The following is a 17,534-nucleotide window of genomic DNA, read 5'->3' as shown; positions in this document are numbered from 1 at the left end:
CGCATGCCCAACATGCCTTGCATGGGAAGTATATTATTGATACAAATTGAAATGCACGAAAATATTAGCATACAATGCTTATACACCGTCCTGCTTAACTCATACCCATATGACCTTTCAAACCAATATACTTCCGGTATGCTATCATTTATGACAAGTTACACTATATATGAATAAAAACTATGGTTGACTGTAGTGGAACCATGAACTTTAGGAGAATGTACTGAATGAGAAATAACAAGAATTAAAACATAATGAATAGTACAAATGGGTAATCATATTTGAAATCTCCCCAATTAGCAATTCGGCCATATAGGCCTTTAAGTAACCTACATAATTTATGTCTGCAAATATAGCGCCGTGGCTAGGATTCGGATTTTAGACCTTAATTATCCTAGCCGGTAACTTTTCCACAAGACCACGATACTTCCTAACAAGAACAGTCGCATGATCACTGATGATTAGACTTCAAGAGGACACAAAATGTTACATAACGTTTGCTTAAATTCCCCAATAAATTGGAAATGGCAAGTAGCGATTCCACATAGCCTTTCAAACGCAATACTATAATATTTTGACAAAAAACAAGTTGTCAAAGACTTTGGAGAAATCATCTCAAAGGTAATTTCGATACGTTTTCTTTTTTTCCAATGAATTACATGGTGGGAATATGTAATTCGTAGTTGTAATGTTTGTGCATTGTGATAGGTGATGGGCAAGGCTTTTGAAATCACTTAATTTTGTTTTCTCGAAAGTCTTTGCTATCGTGTTTTACTAAGATTCTTGTATACATGAAATAATTGTTTAGTGATACAAAGATAAAATGGATTAGTCGATGGTCATATATAAAATTATGACTCTTCCCATGGAGGAAATAGATTGAAAACATGCTCATGTCATATCGGACATATTTCTTTTGATAATAGTGTTCGCATGGTTATAATATGGTAAATATTCATTGTCTGATTTACCTTATTTTCCTTCTTTAATATTCTTCTTTTCTTTCTTTGTATCCCTTTCTTACCTTTTCTCCCTTTCTTCTTTCAAACCTTGTATTTGTGTTTGTTTTTCATTTTGTTTGACTATAATTTTTTCAATTTCGCGTTAATTGTATGTATACATCTTCTATTTGGAGCGGCAAAGGCGCGACATGGAACTAATGCCCTTGTGACCCGAAACAGACGTCATGCTAAACGTGTTCGTTAATATATTTTCACGTATTCCATCATGAATAATATGAAGTATTAGCCCTGTATTGTTAATAATAAAACATGACCTTGTATTTCCACTAATCTACTTTTATATACTTATTTGTAATTAATACACAATTTCCTATACTCCTATTTCCTTTATTAATAATCGTGATTGTTAATAAAGTTATATTGAAACTAGTTTTCTGTGATTGTTGATCAATGTTGATACAGGGCATCTTGGTCGAGCTGTTTGTTTAGCCTTACAATTAGATTTAATTTTGAATAACAAAAACGTACTATGGCACATACAAAATTATCGACCTGTGTGATAGTTTCGCTGTCTAAGTCTAAAGTTGTGTGTAGCTGACTAAAGTTTGCAGCCAGTTCTTCGATCGCCAAAAATGACGTTTTGGCGATAGCCAATGGGTAGGCCTATCATAATATGCATGCCCCCTGGTAGCTTATTACAGTCTACAAGTACTCGTGTGAGAAAGGTGTCTGAACTTAAACATCGAAATTGTCAAACAAATAGATAATTTCGGATGTGACATAAGATCATTTCTAAACCATCCCCATTAATATTTGCAGAAAAAACGTGGGGTAAACAGATGACAGTCACAGTGACTTCACACCAGAAAGACAGCCAGGAGTGCAGGGATGAGAAGCAGAGTGTCATGAAGAGTAGATGAGACGGCATTCCCTGTATCGTCACCTACAAAACGGAGATAAAAATATATAATAACTCGTGTGAGTATTTTTTATATACTTCAGGTAAATAACACATATTTTTTAAGTCAAAGATATGATAATAATAAGACATTATAATGCAAACATTGTATTGGAAAATGAACCTAAATTTACATGTCAGTTTTGTTATTATTATTATTTGTTATTATTGTTGTGTTTTCTTTGCATCCTTGAATGTATATATTGTTTATGCTGCTTGTCAGTGGCGTAATTAGCAAATCTGCATCCACCACTCTTACATGCAGGCCCCGCTGAACGTTTTTCAAAGTGGGGACAGGGGGCGGAGCCCCCGAAGCTCAAGGTGCATTTTCAGCAACAGATGGCAGTATACGTAAATCTGAAGTATCGTCAGGGGCGGCGATCCCGGAAAAATCAGTCTATTGGTACTTACTGGCTCTATAGCTCTTAAGTCAATTCGACAACTAATAAACGTTATTTTCCCACTTTAAGACATTTTCAAGCCGCCCTTTTTTTAGGGAAGTTCTAAATTAGTATTATCTTTGAAATGCCGTTGGAATTTGACCTTTTCATTTTTGTTGGCCTACAAATAGGACATAGTACCTTTAAAGCTAATTTTAAGAGGAGGTTCCTTATGCAACTGACAAGCCGGGAGTGACATCACCACTCTGAATAGTGGGAGAATCAACGTTTTTAAAAGCTCCTTAAATTATATAGGTGGGATGCATTTTCACTAAAATAAGAATACATCTCTGGTGCGGTTCGCTCGAAACCTCGTTAATTCGTGTAGGTCAATTTTCAAATTTGCTTACCAGTTCGACCGTACACTGTCGGGTTATCATCTTGACCACTCCTCTGCAATCCGAAGGAATCCATGGCGTTCATTACAGATCCAACTCCAAATGAATAGTTGGTAGCAGGAGAGAGACCAGTCAACGTCACCTCGTTATCACTGACGTCACCACGCTGTTTAGTTGTAGTGGGTAATCTCTCATTGGTTGAATTATTAATGACGTAGAACTCGTATGCGTCATGTGGGCTGGTCGGAGGGGTCCAGGAGAGGGTCGCTTCAGTCGTACCAGTTTGTTTAAGAGAAACGTTAACTGGACTCTCGGGTGCTACAAAACGAAAATAAATTCATTTGAAAATCGTAGAGTGAGATTTGCTTCGGTCGTATTCGTTACTTTAAAGTTGGGGTGAAATCCAAATAGAAAAATGATTTCTGTTGATGTGCAGGGCTGTATTACAACTCATATTTTGTTATTCAAACATTTAAATATATTTCATAGAGACGTTGGAACGTAGCTTCGCCCCCCCCCCCCCCCCCCCTCGACCCCACTCAGTGTTATTCAGGGTACGCATAATGCATGTGTCCCTCCTTTTGAAAACGGAGCTTAGCAGGTCTGAGAAAATTATTTTCTATGAAATATATTTAGATGTTTGAATAACAAAATATGAGTTGTATGCAGCCCTGCACATCAACAGGAACCAATTTATATTTGGATTTCACCCGACCATTAAGCATAATACTCACTGGACTCACGGGTGTTGAACCAAAATAAAATTATTTTTTTGTAATGAGATAACGGGTGGTGGCCTGTGGGTAACCATACAATTTGACGAGTAATGTTACTTATAATACGACATAAAATGGTTTTGTTCAAAACTGCGGATGAGAATGAGGATGGACAATTCTAAACAATTGATAAATGCTTTGAAAGGAAATGATAAATACTATATGTAAAAAAGAATTGTTGGCAATTCTCATATATCTAGGAGAAAAAAAGTTTAACCCGGCGTTTATGTTTCAACTCACTTTTAAAAATTGATTTTATAATTGAATGTTAATGTTAAGATAAAAACGTGTCAAGTTATTGTCGTTTACCGCTTCTTATTTGCGTTGATGCCACGTCCATGACTGGACTACCACCTCTTATAGTCGCATTAAACACTGTTCCTGGAAGTAGAATGGTCAGTCCGACCTCAGCTTCAAAGATACCCCCTGTATTCTCAATGGCATCACTTGGTTCAGCCTCGATGTCATAGAAGAAGACTCCAGCGACAGGTTTCCATTGGATAAAAGCCGATGATGACGTAACATCTGACACAAATATGTCTCCTTCAGCAATGGCCTCTGGGGAGTAACCAAGAATATACAGCATGTATACTAACTGACTATCTTTTTACATACTGTACATATATCTAACATTTTGCTGTTACACATTGTGTGTTCGGATAAGATTGTAAACACGATTTCACTACGAACATGATGAATGGCAGAAGGGGAAAAATACGAAGGACATTGACATGAAGAAATAAAAACAACAGGATTCTTATCAAATTATGAAGTAAATATATATAAATATTTATTAAAGGTAAAGACCAGTATTGGAAACGCCCCAATTTCAAAAAATGAAATGGAAGCTCTCATTACCAATCATGTGAAAGAATATGTTTTGACTAATACATGATGATAAAAAATTTGCCTGGAAACCGCCTACTAATTCATATATTTGGTAAATTTATTTCTCTCATGGTCTGTGAGAGATATAGGATAGTCCCATATACATCTTTCTGTGTATAGTGCTTGTAACTTTACGAAGAATGGGCCAAATTTCTTATCATTTTGATGATTCCAGAACCTTGCAGATGCTAGATGCTAGATGATCAACCTTTTCTGATCGATTCCACAACGTTTCTTTCACAATGCAATCGTATGACCATAACTGGTCTTTACCTTTAATGTTTTAGTTTTAGTGTTTTTTTGTTTGGTTTTGGGTCTTTGTGCGGGGTTTGGGACTTTCCTTCGGGGGGACCGGATGTTATCTTATTAAAATTACTTGCTTCAAAAGTGCACAATTGTGTTACCTGTAGTAACGGTTTTATTCAATGAACGTCCAGCGCCCTCAGTAGTCCATGGTATGACAACTATTGTGTATTGTTCTTCAGGTCTGAGTCCGGTTATCAGATGTGTCGTGTCGATGGTGTTGGTTGGATATCCACCCACGCTTCTTTGGGATGATTTGATAACATCCACGGTGTAGTAGTCCCATGATGACCCTGCTGCTGTCGCCCAAGAAATGTTGATGTAGGACGGACTATTCTGAACAGTGATAGATTCTATTCCTGATCCATGCTGTGAAATTATGATAATCAGTTGAAGAAAAGAAAATTAATTACATTAATACCCCCCCCCCCCCCACTCAGTGTTATTTAGGGTACGCATATGTGTGTTCCCTCCTCATGATTATAACGTATCATTTTTCCATGTCGAATGGATATCCACGCTCAAACATGAACATAGTAGGGATATCCTCTCAAAATAGTAATACAGATAACTCGTTTAGAATGATTTCACTATAGTTTAAAATGAATTCCACTCCAAAACATTTGGATCCGCTCCTAATAGAGTGGATTTCCACTATTCTACATTAGGAAAGTGCTCGTTTTCAAAGAAGATGGTTTGGCAAATAAAACTTAGTTTTGCTGGAAATAAAGAGTACTGTAAGTCTGGGTTTTTCTGTGTACTTTTACTTTCCATTAGCTAGAACTGAAAGCATGTAACCTATATTCAAATTAAAGTTTTATCTTCGTTTGCTGTCCAACATGGCTGCCTTAGATAAAGACAGGCCAATTAGTCCCCGACAGTGTAAAACAATTATTGATGTACAATAAATTAACAAATGGGCATTACAGTCAGCAACTTAATTATTCATACCTCTTATACATTTCTTTTTTATGTGTGTGTGTGTTTCGTAACTTAGGAATGAAAGGTGGGCTAGTTAAATTAGGGTTTTTCTTGAATACTTGAATGTAAGCTTTTATATGTCACATTCTCAAGAAACAAAATCAAGAAAACTCTATTTTTCACACGCTTTAAAAATAACAAACTTGGTAAGGGTGTGAAGTGAATTTTAACCCCTGGCAGTACTTTGGATTCAGCAGCCCCCGCCGCTTCATATTCTTGTGTGCGCTCTAACTGCCACATTCCTTCACGGATTTCTTTCAAATTTGTATGGAGGTGTATCTTGGTATAATTTTCACATCTTTAACTGTTGGTGATGCCGCCCCCATAGTCCGGGAGCCAGGGGGGTCAACCTAGCTGGAAAGGAAACCAATTTTCATGTGCACGGATGTAAAGATCGCATAGCCCCATAACGAATTGACCGTATGGCATGTCCTAAATGGTGGGTGTGGCCAGAGGGAGGCCCCAAAGGGAGCAAAAAACCTTACCTGACGTAAGTGTATCAAATTAGTTTGGCGAGTATGAATTGAAGAATTAAAAACAAAGATATCGCTATTAAAATGTATAATAATAATAATAATAATAGCTAGTTCTTATATAGCGCTTTTCAGGACCGAAGGTCCTCTCAAAGCGCCTTACAGATATTATTACCCCGGTCATCGGATTCAGGCTTACCCGCACACAATGTAGGCACATTCTCCACTCCCTGGGGAGCATTCCAGTCAGGCGTCATTTTTGCAAGCGCATACTTGCTAATCTAAGCAAGGGAACTCAAGGTTATCAAGTCCTTTAATGGTAATATATTTGACTGTGAAAATAGAGGATTTGCATGACTATTGAAGGGAGCATTAAAGATAATTCATATTGCTTTCTTTTGTCAAATGCATGATTTATCTAAATGAGTTTTAAAGGTGTGACGCCAAACAATATTACAGTAATTGAAATGGGGGAGTATAATGCTATTGTAGATAGTGGTCAGAATGGACTGTGGTACAAAAAGTCTTAATTTGGAGAGAACAACAATAGATCTTGATATGTTTGATGTGGCTTCCAAGAAAGATACTCATTTAAAATTATACCTAAAAACTGCATATTATCACCCTTTGCTATGACATTTCCAACAATAATGAGATTTGAGAGAAATATATTAACACATTTAGTAATTAGAACGGAGAATATTCAAGGTAAAATTTCTGTAATATCATAATATCATCTCTTCTTTCATTCGAATCATTATCATTATCATCATCATCATCATCATCATCTTCATCATCTTCATCATCATCTGCATTGTCAATATCACCGTCATTAAAATTCGTATATTCAACTACATATCCGTTCTGCTTTTAATATGTTTCATGACTTTTGTCTCGGGCTGTCGTATTATCAAGCAATCTGCTTAAAATGAGAGTCCTTCTTCCGCAAATAGTGATATAATGTTTGAGGAAATTTAGCAGTCATGACAGCTTATTATATCATTTTTGAAAATAACAATTGTTATATATATTTGCTTATTTATGATTCGTTGTCAGAAAAATACTAGTGGCGATCTATACGTCATCATTTTCTTTCAGGGAGGGGAGAAGGGATCTTTGTCCCACCTTCGAACTTAAAGGGAAAGTCCACCCCCAAAATAAGTTTGTTTCAATAGAGGCAGAATAATAAGAAAATCAGGTGAGTGAAAGTTTGAGCAAATTCTGAATGAAAATAAGAAAGTTATGAATTATTGAAGTTGTGATCAATCAAATACAAATTGGCAACTCTGTGACTTATTATACGAGCTCTCCTCATTTGCTTTGTGCATAATATTCCATAAAACCATGTTTTCTTCGTTATTGATGACGGAATATATATTTGTTCCTTGCAGGGGGAGTATAGAAACATATTTGCAATTATTATATTTAGGGTGCATGTATGATTGAAATTTTTCTTGAGGGAAAAAGAAAATTTTATATTTTTTTAGTACTGAGCAAATGGAAGTTGAGCTCGCATGATACGTCATAGAGTTGCCAATTTGTGTTTGCTTGATCACAACTTAAAAAATCCTAACTTCCTTATTTTTAATCGGAATTTGCTCAAACTTTCACTGACTTGTTTCTCTCATTTTTCTACTCCTATTAAAACTAACTTAATTTCAGGGTGGACTTCCCCTTTAAGGATGACACAAAAATCGCTGTCACTCCCGGGGGATACGTTCGCCTTGCACGGCAATGCATTTTGCGATATTTCTAGTTTAATGTATTTTCACCGGCCAACTTTGGGTAATTTTCAAGTTCAAGTTTATTTGTTTCACATTTTACAAAACAGAACTTCAAATAAATGACAAAATTAGAACATAATATGAAATATACTCAAAGTATGACATTATATAATCAAGTCTCTGTAAAGACGTCGAAATTAATCGTATTAAAGTCACACTGTCCTACTTGTAGCTACTTGCTCCCTCTATACAACAAAAATCCCTAATCGGTGACCATTGGTCCTCCATGATCCTCTTTGTCTTATGTTAATTGAGAGCTGAGTTGATAAAGCATTAGGTCCATGGATAAAGTAACCACCTGTCCAGTGACCTTGCAGTATATTCTTATCCCTCATATAAACTAGTACAGATATGCTTTAAATGGTAGGTTATACAGGGTGAAATTTGAGAAACCTATTAAAGACCGTCAGTACTACTGGGCCAGAGGGGATAAGACCACACAGCGAGGTCACTGACAGGTGGCTATCCCAATAACTCAGCTCTAAACTAACATAAGAAAAAGAGGATCATGGGAGACCAACAGGCACCGATTGGGGAGGCTTTCTATATAGAGGGAGCAAGTAGCTACAAGTAGGACAGTGGGGCTATAAAAAGCTTAGCTTGCAGATTATAGGATCCCCTTAATAAAAACTAATATTTGATTGAAGTTGTTAATTAGGATAAAATTCATGTGTTTTCTTTGTAAACAGTATAATTATGTTTTTCTTATGTACGTATTATTCAATTAATAAGTGAAGGGGAAAGAATAAAAACAGAAGAAAAAAAACTATGTGAAAATGTAAAAAAAAAAAAAACAAACAAAAAAAAACACCTTTTTAATAATTGTTGTTGTACTTACCGAGGGAGAACAGAAGATGAGAAGCGAAGTAATGACACTAATTATGTAACGAAGATTCATAACTTTCGAAATCAAAGCCATGGCAAATAATAGCATTCATGAAGCCTTTACTCCTCGGTACCAAAATGTCAAAGTGGGTGTTTTCTTTATTACTGGTCCTAGTTATTGAATTCTACAACCAATCAAAATAGCGCAAGTAAAATACGCATCTGGCGGAAGCATCAACCGTAGACAAACTCGGGTATGATTAATACATTGATATCAATGTACGTTTGGTATCATGTTAGGTACGGTTAAGTAAGTCTGAGTTCAAAGTACGAATTATAACCGCTGGCAATTGAGTTGCCGCATGTGTAAGTTTATGCAAAGGAATGTATTTCCGGGCAATAAAGTGATAAATCTTCGACAATGAGACAATGAGTTACATTGCGGGGTACTCTAAACCTCAGGAATCCAATTTAAAAATAGTACTACGACAATAACATATTTCTTCCATGCAAATACCAAAGGAAATCAGAGCGGTGATACATGTGTTTATGTTGTGTGATGCCATGGCAATAATGAAAACACTATTCGACGGTACGATACCACATTGCTCATAATAATAGTCCTACAAAAGAAAATAAGAGGTTTTAATCGACCATCAATGACCATGAACTCTGAGGTATAACCACTGGCAATAGAGTTACGACATTTGAAAACGTTAAGGATTTCTTTTTATATTTCATGACATTAGAGTTGAAATCTTCGATAATGAGACAATTAGTCATATTACGGAGTACTTCAGACCTCATAATATCAATTTAAAATAGCGGCCTTAATTTTCATATAATCCTCTGATTGAATCACTTCATTATTATCAAACTTCCTTAATTTTCCTTGAAGGAGAGATTTAAGAAAATCAAGATCGACAAACAAGAATAAACAAAATAGAAAAGAAATATTGAAGATCGAATGAAGTACTCATGAGTCGACAATACTTGGTGTCAGGTTATTATGACGGGGAATGTGTATTGTTGACTATTACCCTCTTCTTTTAGGAAAAGATCATGAATGAGATTTCCAGTGTTCAAATTTTAGTAACAACAAAAAATTATGAATAATAAACTACGTCTGCCACTTATTAGTTGAGTATAAAACGCATTCCATAGGACCAGACTCACAACGAAAGTACCCATCGATTTATAGCCTGGGAAGAAACATAAAGTTGTTCCATTTATTTCCTTAAAGTTCGATTCAATATTTAGTCGTGTATTTTTTGATGAGCGAGTTCCGTTTCGATGTTTATCAATTTTCACTGGTTCGATTGAACTATGGTACGAGATATAAACGGGAAGCAGCAATACAAAAATTGAAATTATCAACAATGTCGCATTCATAAAACTTGTTTACATTTCAAACTAACAAGATAGAAACTATTAAAAGACACGATGAACAAAAACGGAATTGTTACAAATGCGACCCCAACAAGCCAAGCGAACTTTCTGACATGCTAGCTGCAATGCGATTCTTATTTACACAACAATGTAAATGGTATGAACAAAAATTGGGACAATCTACCAACAATGTTATAATTATAGTCATTTCATTGATTCGGATAGAAAGATCTTGACAGATACTAACTATATATTACTTACATAAAATCTTATTGCAGCAATTCATCCAAGAAGTTGTTTCATAGGAGACATTAAAATACTAATCAAGATTCTCCTTTCATCAAACGATAATAAAATTAACGTTTGATTGAATAGATTATCGCAAAAACATATATATAATACATTGTTTTGTTATGATACTTTTTTTGTATCTGACCGCATATTTCACGCCTCATTGTCTGTACCCCTATTATCTTGATATAACAAGATATGCGTCTAGTTCCTGATTACGATTGAATTCAAGATCAATCACCACGATATTTAGCGTTCAATGAGGCAAAGAATAATGTATATTGCCACAAATTACACAGGCAACTTTCAGAAAGCTATAAAGCTCAGGAGGTATAATATTGCAACAACAAAAAATTGTAAAATTATTTACTTTTCCTGTATCAAAGAGAACTGTTGCTGAGCTAGCGCCATGAGCGTCCCTTGACGGTGTGTGCGCTCTATAAGTTTACACTATTATTATTATTATTATTATACTGTCTAACATAGGCGTCATCTATATATAAATCTCCTGCAGGTAATTCCTACAAATTGTGGTTAGAATCCAACCATGGGTTTTCAAGAAGAAGAAGAGAATGTGCAATTTCTGCCACTCATGAACTTTAGGGATACGTACCCCATTTGATCAACTTCGAAAAGAAATATTGAAGATCGAATGAAGTACTCATGAGTCGACAATACTTGGTGTCAGGTTATCATGATGGGGAATGTGTATTGTTGACTATTACCCTCTTCTTTTAGGAAAAGATCATGAATGAGATTTTCAGAGTTCAAATTTTAGTAACAACAAAAAATTATGAATAATAAACTACGTCTGCCACTTATTAGTTGAGTATAAAACGCATTCCATAGGACCAGACTCACAACGAAAGTACCCATCGATTTATAGCCTGGGAAGAAACATAAAGTTGTTCCATTTATTTCCTTAAAGTTCGATTCAATATTTAGTCGTGTATTTTTTGATGAGCGAGTTCCGTTTCGATGTTTATCAATTTTCACTGGTTCGATTGAACTATGGTACGAGATATAAACGGGAAGCAGCAATACAAAAATTGAAATTATCAACAATGTCGCATTCATAAAACTTGTTTACATTTCAAACTAACAAGATAGACACGATGAACAAAAACGGAATTGTTACAAATGCGACCCAAACAATGGAGGGATCCACTAAAAAGCAGACCTTCTAGCTTGTGAACCCCTCAGATAATAATAATTGAGAAAAGGTAAACGTTAACATTATTTTCATCTAATTTCAATTTTTTTCAGTTTCACGGTCAAGTGGTTTAAAACGGATATAAAAGACAGCATTTATTTATTTCTTATTTTTGACCGCATTGTTTATATGTTCACCTCTTTATTTCAGAAATAAAGGGAATCTCTTATGCTTCCCATGCCTAGGAGCCCCTCCTCTCAGGCTACATTGCATTGGCTTCCGTATCCCGAACTATTTGTGACCTTCTATGGCAAACCTACCACTTAAAGGGGTAATGGAAAGCCACTGTCGTATTATCACTGGATAGAGTAAGAAATTACCTTTAATATGATACCTTATTTAGAGGAATTGATTGAAATTATTGCTTTTTTCGTGCTTTTAATCACCGAAAGTTAATTTCAAGGTATTAAAGTTAAAAGTTTAAGAATTTGGTTCCATTGTCACACTAAAACCCATGTACACGTTCACTCCATTTTTATTTAAGACCGCCATATATAGCCATATTTGACATCTTCGTGCTTTTCTCTTTCTTTCGTTTCCAAAAATGCCAGGGATCAACAAATAAGTGGTATATTGAGCGGGAAAACAGAAGGAAACTTTTTTTTTTTTTTTACCGCATTATTTCATCTAATTTCGTCCAACGAGGGGGTGTATTCATAGATTTAAATTATGAGACCATTAATAAATCTAATGTTGGTCCCTGAAGTAAAAAAATCCCTGTTCGGAGACTCCTACAGCAAAATGATTTTTGCAGTAGCGGATCACGATAGGGACTTTTAGATTTGCACGTCGACATAGTGGACTGCTACGTGTGACGTCCTTATACGGCAATCCCTACTAGTGTACATCGTGAAACCATTGTCGTTTCATTTAGCTTGGGGTTACCAGTCATGCCAGTTGCCAGGAGTCATGATCAAACGTAAGCAAGAAAATATTTCGCCCCCCAAAAAATAACAAAAGATCTGGAGACCTAGACAACGATTAAGTAAATAAACATAGCTGTGACTAGCAGGATGATCAGTTTGTGCTCCATTTCTCAAAAGAATTATGATGAATAACGTACAAAAGATATCACGCATGATAAAAATGTATAACAATAGGCATTCAAATCGGGAAGAAACAAAATATTTGTACAAGAATTCAGCAATGTAGCCACTGATTTCACGGGCACGTAGGACACGCAGTAATATGCATTTCCATTTAACCTAAGGATTCCTGTGCAGTGAAGATTTGTTTTCTTCTATGTCGTGAAAGCATCGATTTGTTAAATGTATTCTTATAAATTATTAATGTATGTCTATAAAGAATTAACAACCTCACAACACTCGCGGGCGCTAGACGGACGCCCCTCCCTTTCCCCCGGAAACTGTTGGCTACTAGGATAGCGGTTTTATGTCATTTTTCCCGCGACTTTACCCATTATTTAACATCCCAAAATGAAGTGTGGCATTATTATGTCACATGACCCTTTGTGAAATATTTCGTCTTCCTGAAAAAGGAAAATTTATGGATTTTACGGAATAGATAATTGTAGTTTCTGCCTAGATCATTTGCATACGTAAGGAAACGAACATTATTTAAGTCTAAGTATCCAAAAAGTAAATTATGAGATGTTTGTCCAAAAGCTGGTCTCTATTTGTTTTCTTTCTTCTTTCTTTAAGAAATATGTTAAATTTTTCATCGCGATCTACATTTTTTACCATTTTTACATTATGACATTATGAATTTGTTGCATATCTAAGTCGCCAGAATTCCGTATATTACTGAATGAATGAACATAGGGGCAACGTATTATAGGCATGATAGGAGAATATTTTGCTAGCTCTGAATACGGTTGAAAGGTTAAACAAGTTTGAAAGGTTTTTTTTATTTCGTAAACGACCCAACCTGGGGCATGGAAGAAATACAGATAAATGGTACAAAGATCTTTTACAATTCAGACACTTAAAAAAAAAAGAAGCATATATGTATCTTACTAAAGAGGGGTTCTTTGGTAGCAAACTAAACACATAATAAAGTGAAGGCAAGATTTCAACAAATGAACAACGACCCCCAAAAATAGACTTAAACTATAAATCTTATATTACAAATATTGTCAGCACGTATACTATGCTATAACAAATTTAAAATGTATACAATCTATTATATATATATATATATACATGTGCATGAAGAAACCGAGGGTCACTAATGCTTTGGGGAAAATAATTTTTTTTTTTTTATTCCAAAATTCGACGTATTGATTTTACAAGAATGTAGAAAGATTCTTTAACTGTTTAACACAAGTTATATTGAACAACTGGTGAATTTTGATGTTAGGTCTACTGTGATAATATTTCTTAACATACATGTAGTACTTATTACGAATGTTATCAAAAGCTGGATAAAAGATAAAATAATGGAATTCACCACCTTGTACATAACTTCGGGATGACGTAAGGAACACAATTCTAGAGGCTGACTAGAGGCTGACTTGGCAAATAACGACATTGAGTGACGGGCAGCTTACTATTACCACATCGATATTTACTAAAAGAGATGTTCTATCACTAAAATCCAACTGTAACAGATATTGTTCCATACCAAATTCCTGTTTCAAAATCCCGTAATTGAAACATAAACATTTTATACTAACTTCTTCATTCCAGTTTAGCAAATCAGTGTCATTTAATCTACGATCAATAGATGATTTCACCCATTCTATGGTTAAGGGGTATTTCTACCAATAAATTTGAGATTCCGCTCAGGTCTAAAATACTTTTCATTTTGTAATCCAATTCGATTCAAAATAACAATTATCATATATTTTGCGTAACAAATTGTAAATAGTACACGACAGTTTAAATTTCTTTCAATGAGTAACTTTCGCCCAAAAATTTATCATACGCCTCTCCACTTTACTAGCTAAAACAAATCTATCAACTTCGCCATATACATATATAACTTGCAGTACCACGGTTCAATTTAAGCAGGGTTTGAGAAACTTCCTAAAAAACACTTCAATACAGTCTTCGAACCCCCACAATTCACACCCATAAAATAAAATTGGAACAACTATTATTGATCGAAGAGCTCATATTGAATGTCAATTGGTAACCACAATTTCTTAGCTTTACAAGAAAGATGAAACATGGCTCTCCTGGCTTGAGTAAAACCTACTTATTTATAACATTACAAAAGGTACCATTATAGTTAAAGGTAGTACCAAGATAAGTATATTCATCAACACAATCAATCTTATAACTATCACCAAAGTAGATGCAGGGTATTAACGAACTTTCCCTCGCGAGAAATTTTTTAAAAATGTAGTCTTACTGGCATTAAAGGTAAAGACCAGTATTGGAAACGCCCCAATTTTAAAAAATGAAATGGAAGCTCTCATTACCAATCATGTGAAAGAATATGTTTTGACTAATACATGATGATAACAAATTTGCCGGGAAACCGCCTACTAATTCATATATTTGGTAAATTTGTTTCTCTCATGGTCTGTGAGAGATATAGGGTAGTCCCATATACATCTTTCTGTGTATAGTGCTTGTAACTTTACGAAGAATGGGCCAAATTTCTTATCATTTTCATGATTCCAAAACCTTGCAGATGCTAGATGCTAGATGATCAACCTTTTCTGATCGATTCCACAACGTTTCTTTCACAATGCAATCGCATGACCATTACTGGTCTTTACCTTTAACAAACAATTTCCAAAGCTCACAGTACTAATATGCAGCAGATAAGGCAGACTGCAATTCTTCAGCAGATCCAGCCATTATTATGATGCAATCAGCATAAAGTAACACATGGGGTCGGAGAAACACTTCAATATCATCGTCACTTATCTCTTAATATTATGTCAGTAAAAGCATATCCTAAAAACGATACTATTTGGCTCTTATTCGTTGACACATGTTTTCCTTAGATTGATCATCATTATGATCCTTGCCATACACACAAACTGAAGAATGGTATAAGCATTGTTTCCCGACAATTGTGGAGTTGTACTTACCGATATAGCAGCATAGAGTATCAACACTGTTGCCAAAGGGCAAAGGAAGAGACGGCTGATAGTCGAACAAAACATGATGTCCTAGAAGAATCACCTGTATAATATGGCTGCAGTAGAGTATGAAGAACACGCTATATAAAGCAGATGTGCAGTGATACTGCCTTTCCGGTATCTAACATGAATGTTATTGGTATGGTTCGGCCTTGAACGTTATGAAGACTGGGTTGGGCGGTTAGCATACTTCCCCTATTGAATTCCATACAGAGCGTGAACTTGAGACACGCATATGTGAGGGTATGTTTAGGTAGACAACATTATGTACGACATGTGAATGCCTGTATGGTGCCCTGTCTGTATTACACGGTTGTTACACATAATAATAATAATAATAATAAAAACGGTGCTTATAAAGCACTTACCACCGAAGTATCTAAGCGCTATAACAAAGAAAATACAATGATCAACACATATTAAACAAAACAAAAATTACAAATAAACCTTAATTACAATATATATGAAATATTACAATACATATGAAATATAAATCAATGTGAACAGAGTGAGTTAATCATCAAAAGAAATTTTGAATAAATGTGTCTTCAGACAAGTTATGAATGGTTCCAAGATTTTAACGAGGTACCTATTTAGCAGAAAATGTTCAAATAAGTCCCTTACTAAGGCGAAAAAGTTAAAATGTATTTAGAGTGAAACGCCCCTCTTTTACCATTTTATTTAAAACCTACCCTCTCTTCTAAAAAGTATGAGAGGTTTCGAAATGCCAACCGATAATTTTGTATCTCAAATACTATACACGAGTATCTTGGATCTAGAAATGAAAATGCACACCTATGGTGGCCCTGAAGGGACATCGCGAATAGACTAAATCGTGAAAAATATGCGATAAAATTCACGATATCGTCAATTTTATCGCATATTTTTCACGAAGAAATTCACGAAATTGACGATATCGTGAACTTTATCGTGAACTTTTCACGATGAAATTGACGATATCGTGAATTTTATCGTGAAAAGTTCACGATATAAAGTTCACGATATCGTCAATTTTATCGTGTACTCTATCGTGTACTCTATCGTGTACTCTCCTGACGGGCGCTTCGTAAACAAAACCAGCCCTAGCTGGGGGAGACAGAGAGAAGGAAAAAAGGGAAAGGGAAAGAGAAGATAAAAGGAAAGAAAGAATAATAAGAAGAAAAGAGGGAAACGGGGGAAGGGCGAAAGGCTCTTACCTCCCCCCCCCCCCCGCCAAAAAAATAAATAAGAGAGAGAGAGAGAGAGAGAGAAGGGAAAGGGAAAGAAAGAAGAGGAATAAGAGGGAAACAGGGGAAGGACGAAGGGCTCTTGCCTCCTCCCCCCCCCCCCGCCAAAAATAAATAAGAGAGAGAAGGGAAAGGGAAAGAAAATATAAAAGGAAAGAAAGAAGAGGAATAAGAAGGAAAGAGGGAAACGGGGGAAGGGCGAAGGGCTCTTGCCTCCTCCCTCCCCACCCCCCGCCAAAAAAATAAATAAGAGATAGAGAGAGAAGGGAAAGGGAAAGGGAAAGAGAAGATAAAAGGAAAGAAAGAAGAGGAAGAAGAAGAAGAAAAGAGGGAAACAGGGGCGAAGGGCTCTTGCCTCCTTTCTTTTCTTTCTTTTCCTTTCTTTCTTATTCTCCCTCTTTTTCGTTTTTCTCTTTCTTTCTTCTCTTTCCCTTTCCTTCTCTCTCTCTCTCTTATTTATTTTTTGGCGGGGGGCGGGGGGACGAGGCAAAAGCCCTTTGCCCCCGTTTCCCTCTTTTCTTCTTCTTCCTCTTCTTTCTTTCCTTTTATCTTCTCTTTCCCTTTCCCTTTCCCTTCTCTCTCTCTCTCTGATTTATTTTTTGGCGGGGAGGGGGGGGGGAATGAGGAGGA

The 17,534-nt window shown here is 35.7% G+C and overlaps 1 protein-coding gene across 2 annotated transcripts; it reads right to left on the bottom strand.

Annotated features, from left to right (window-relative positions):
- LOC100891520 (tenascin-R) lies at positions 1–15,858 on the bottom strand. 2 transcript variants are annotated; one of them, XM_030996648.1, is made up of 5 exons: positions 15,628–15,858; positions 4,767–5,034; positions 3,784–4,032; positions 2,711–3,016; positions 1–1,905 (listed from the first exon to the last, which is right to left on the bottom strand). In XM_030996648.1, the coding sequence occupies exons 1-5, from the start codon at positions 15,700–15,702 to the stop codon at positions 1,820–1,822; spliced, it is 984 nt and encodes a 327-aa protein (XP_030852508.1). In that variant the 5' UTR covers positions 15,703–15,858; the 3' UTR covers positions 1–1,819. The 2 variants fall into 2 exon arrangements, with proteins under 2 accessions (XP_030852508.1, XP_030852507.1); XM_030996647.1 differs by lacking the exon at positions 15,628–15,858 and adding an exon at positions 8,742–8,893.
- Positions 15,859–17,534: the final 1,676 nt, after the last annotated feature.

Source organism: Strongylocentrotus purpuratus, unplaced genomic scaffold (genome assembly GCF_000002235.5).
Source record: "Strongylocentrotus purpuratus isolate Spur 01 unplaced genomic scaffold, Spur_5.0 spur5_scaffold_3, whole genome shotgun sequence".
Taxonomy (NCBI): Eukaryota; Metazoa; Echinodermata; class Echinoidea; order Camarodonta; family Strongylocentrotidae; genus Strongylocentrotus; species Strongylocentrotus purpuratus.
This window is presented reverse-complemented; position numbering and strand designations above follow the sequence as displayed.

Coding starts and splice junctions, on each gene's coding strand:
- LOC100891520 (XM_030996647.1), bottom strand. CDS start 8,837: ATGCTATTATTTGCCATGGCTTTGATTTCGAAAGTTATGAATCTTCGT. Junction 5,035..8,741: donor TCATCTTCTGTTCTCCCTCG/GTAAGTACAACA, acceptor ATAATTTCACAG/CATGGATCAGGAATAGAATC. Junction 3,017..3,783: donor ATCAACGCAAATAAGAAGCG/GTAAACGACAAT, acceptor TTCGTTTTGTAG/CACCCGAGAGTCCAGTTAAC.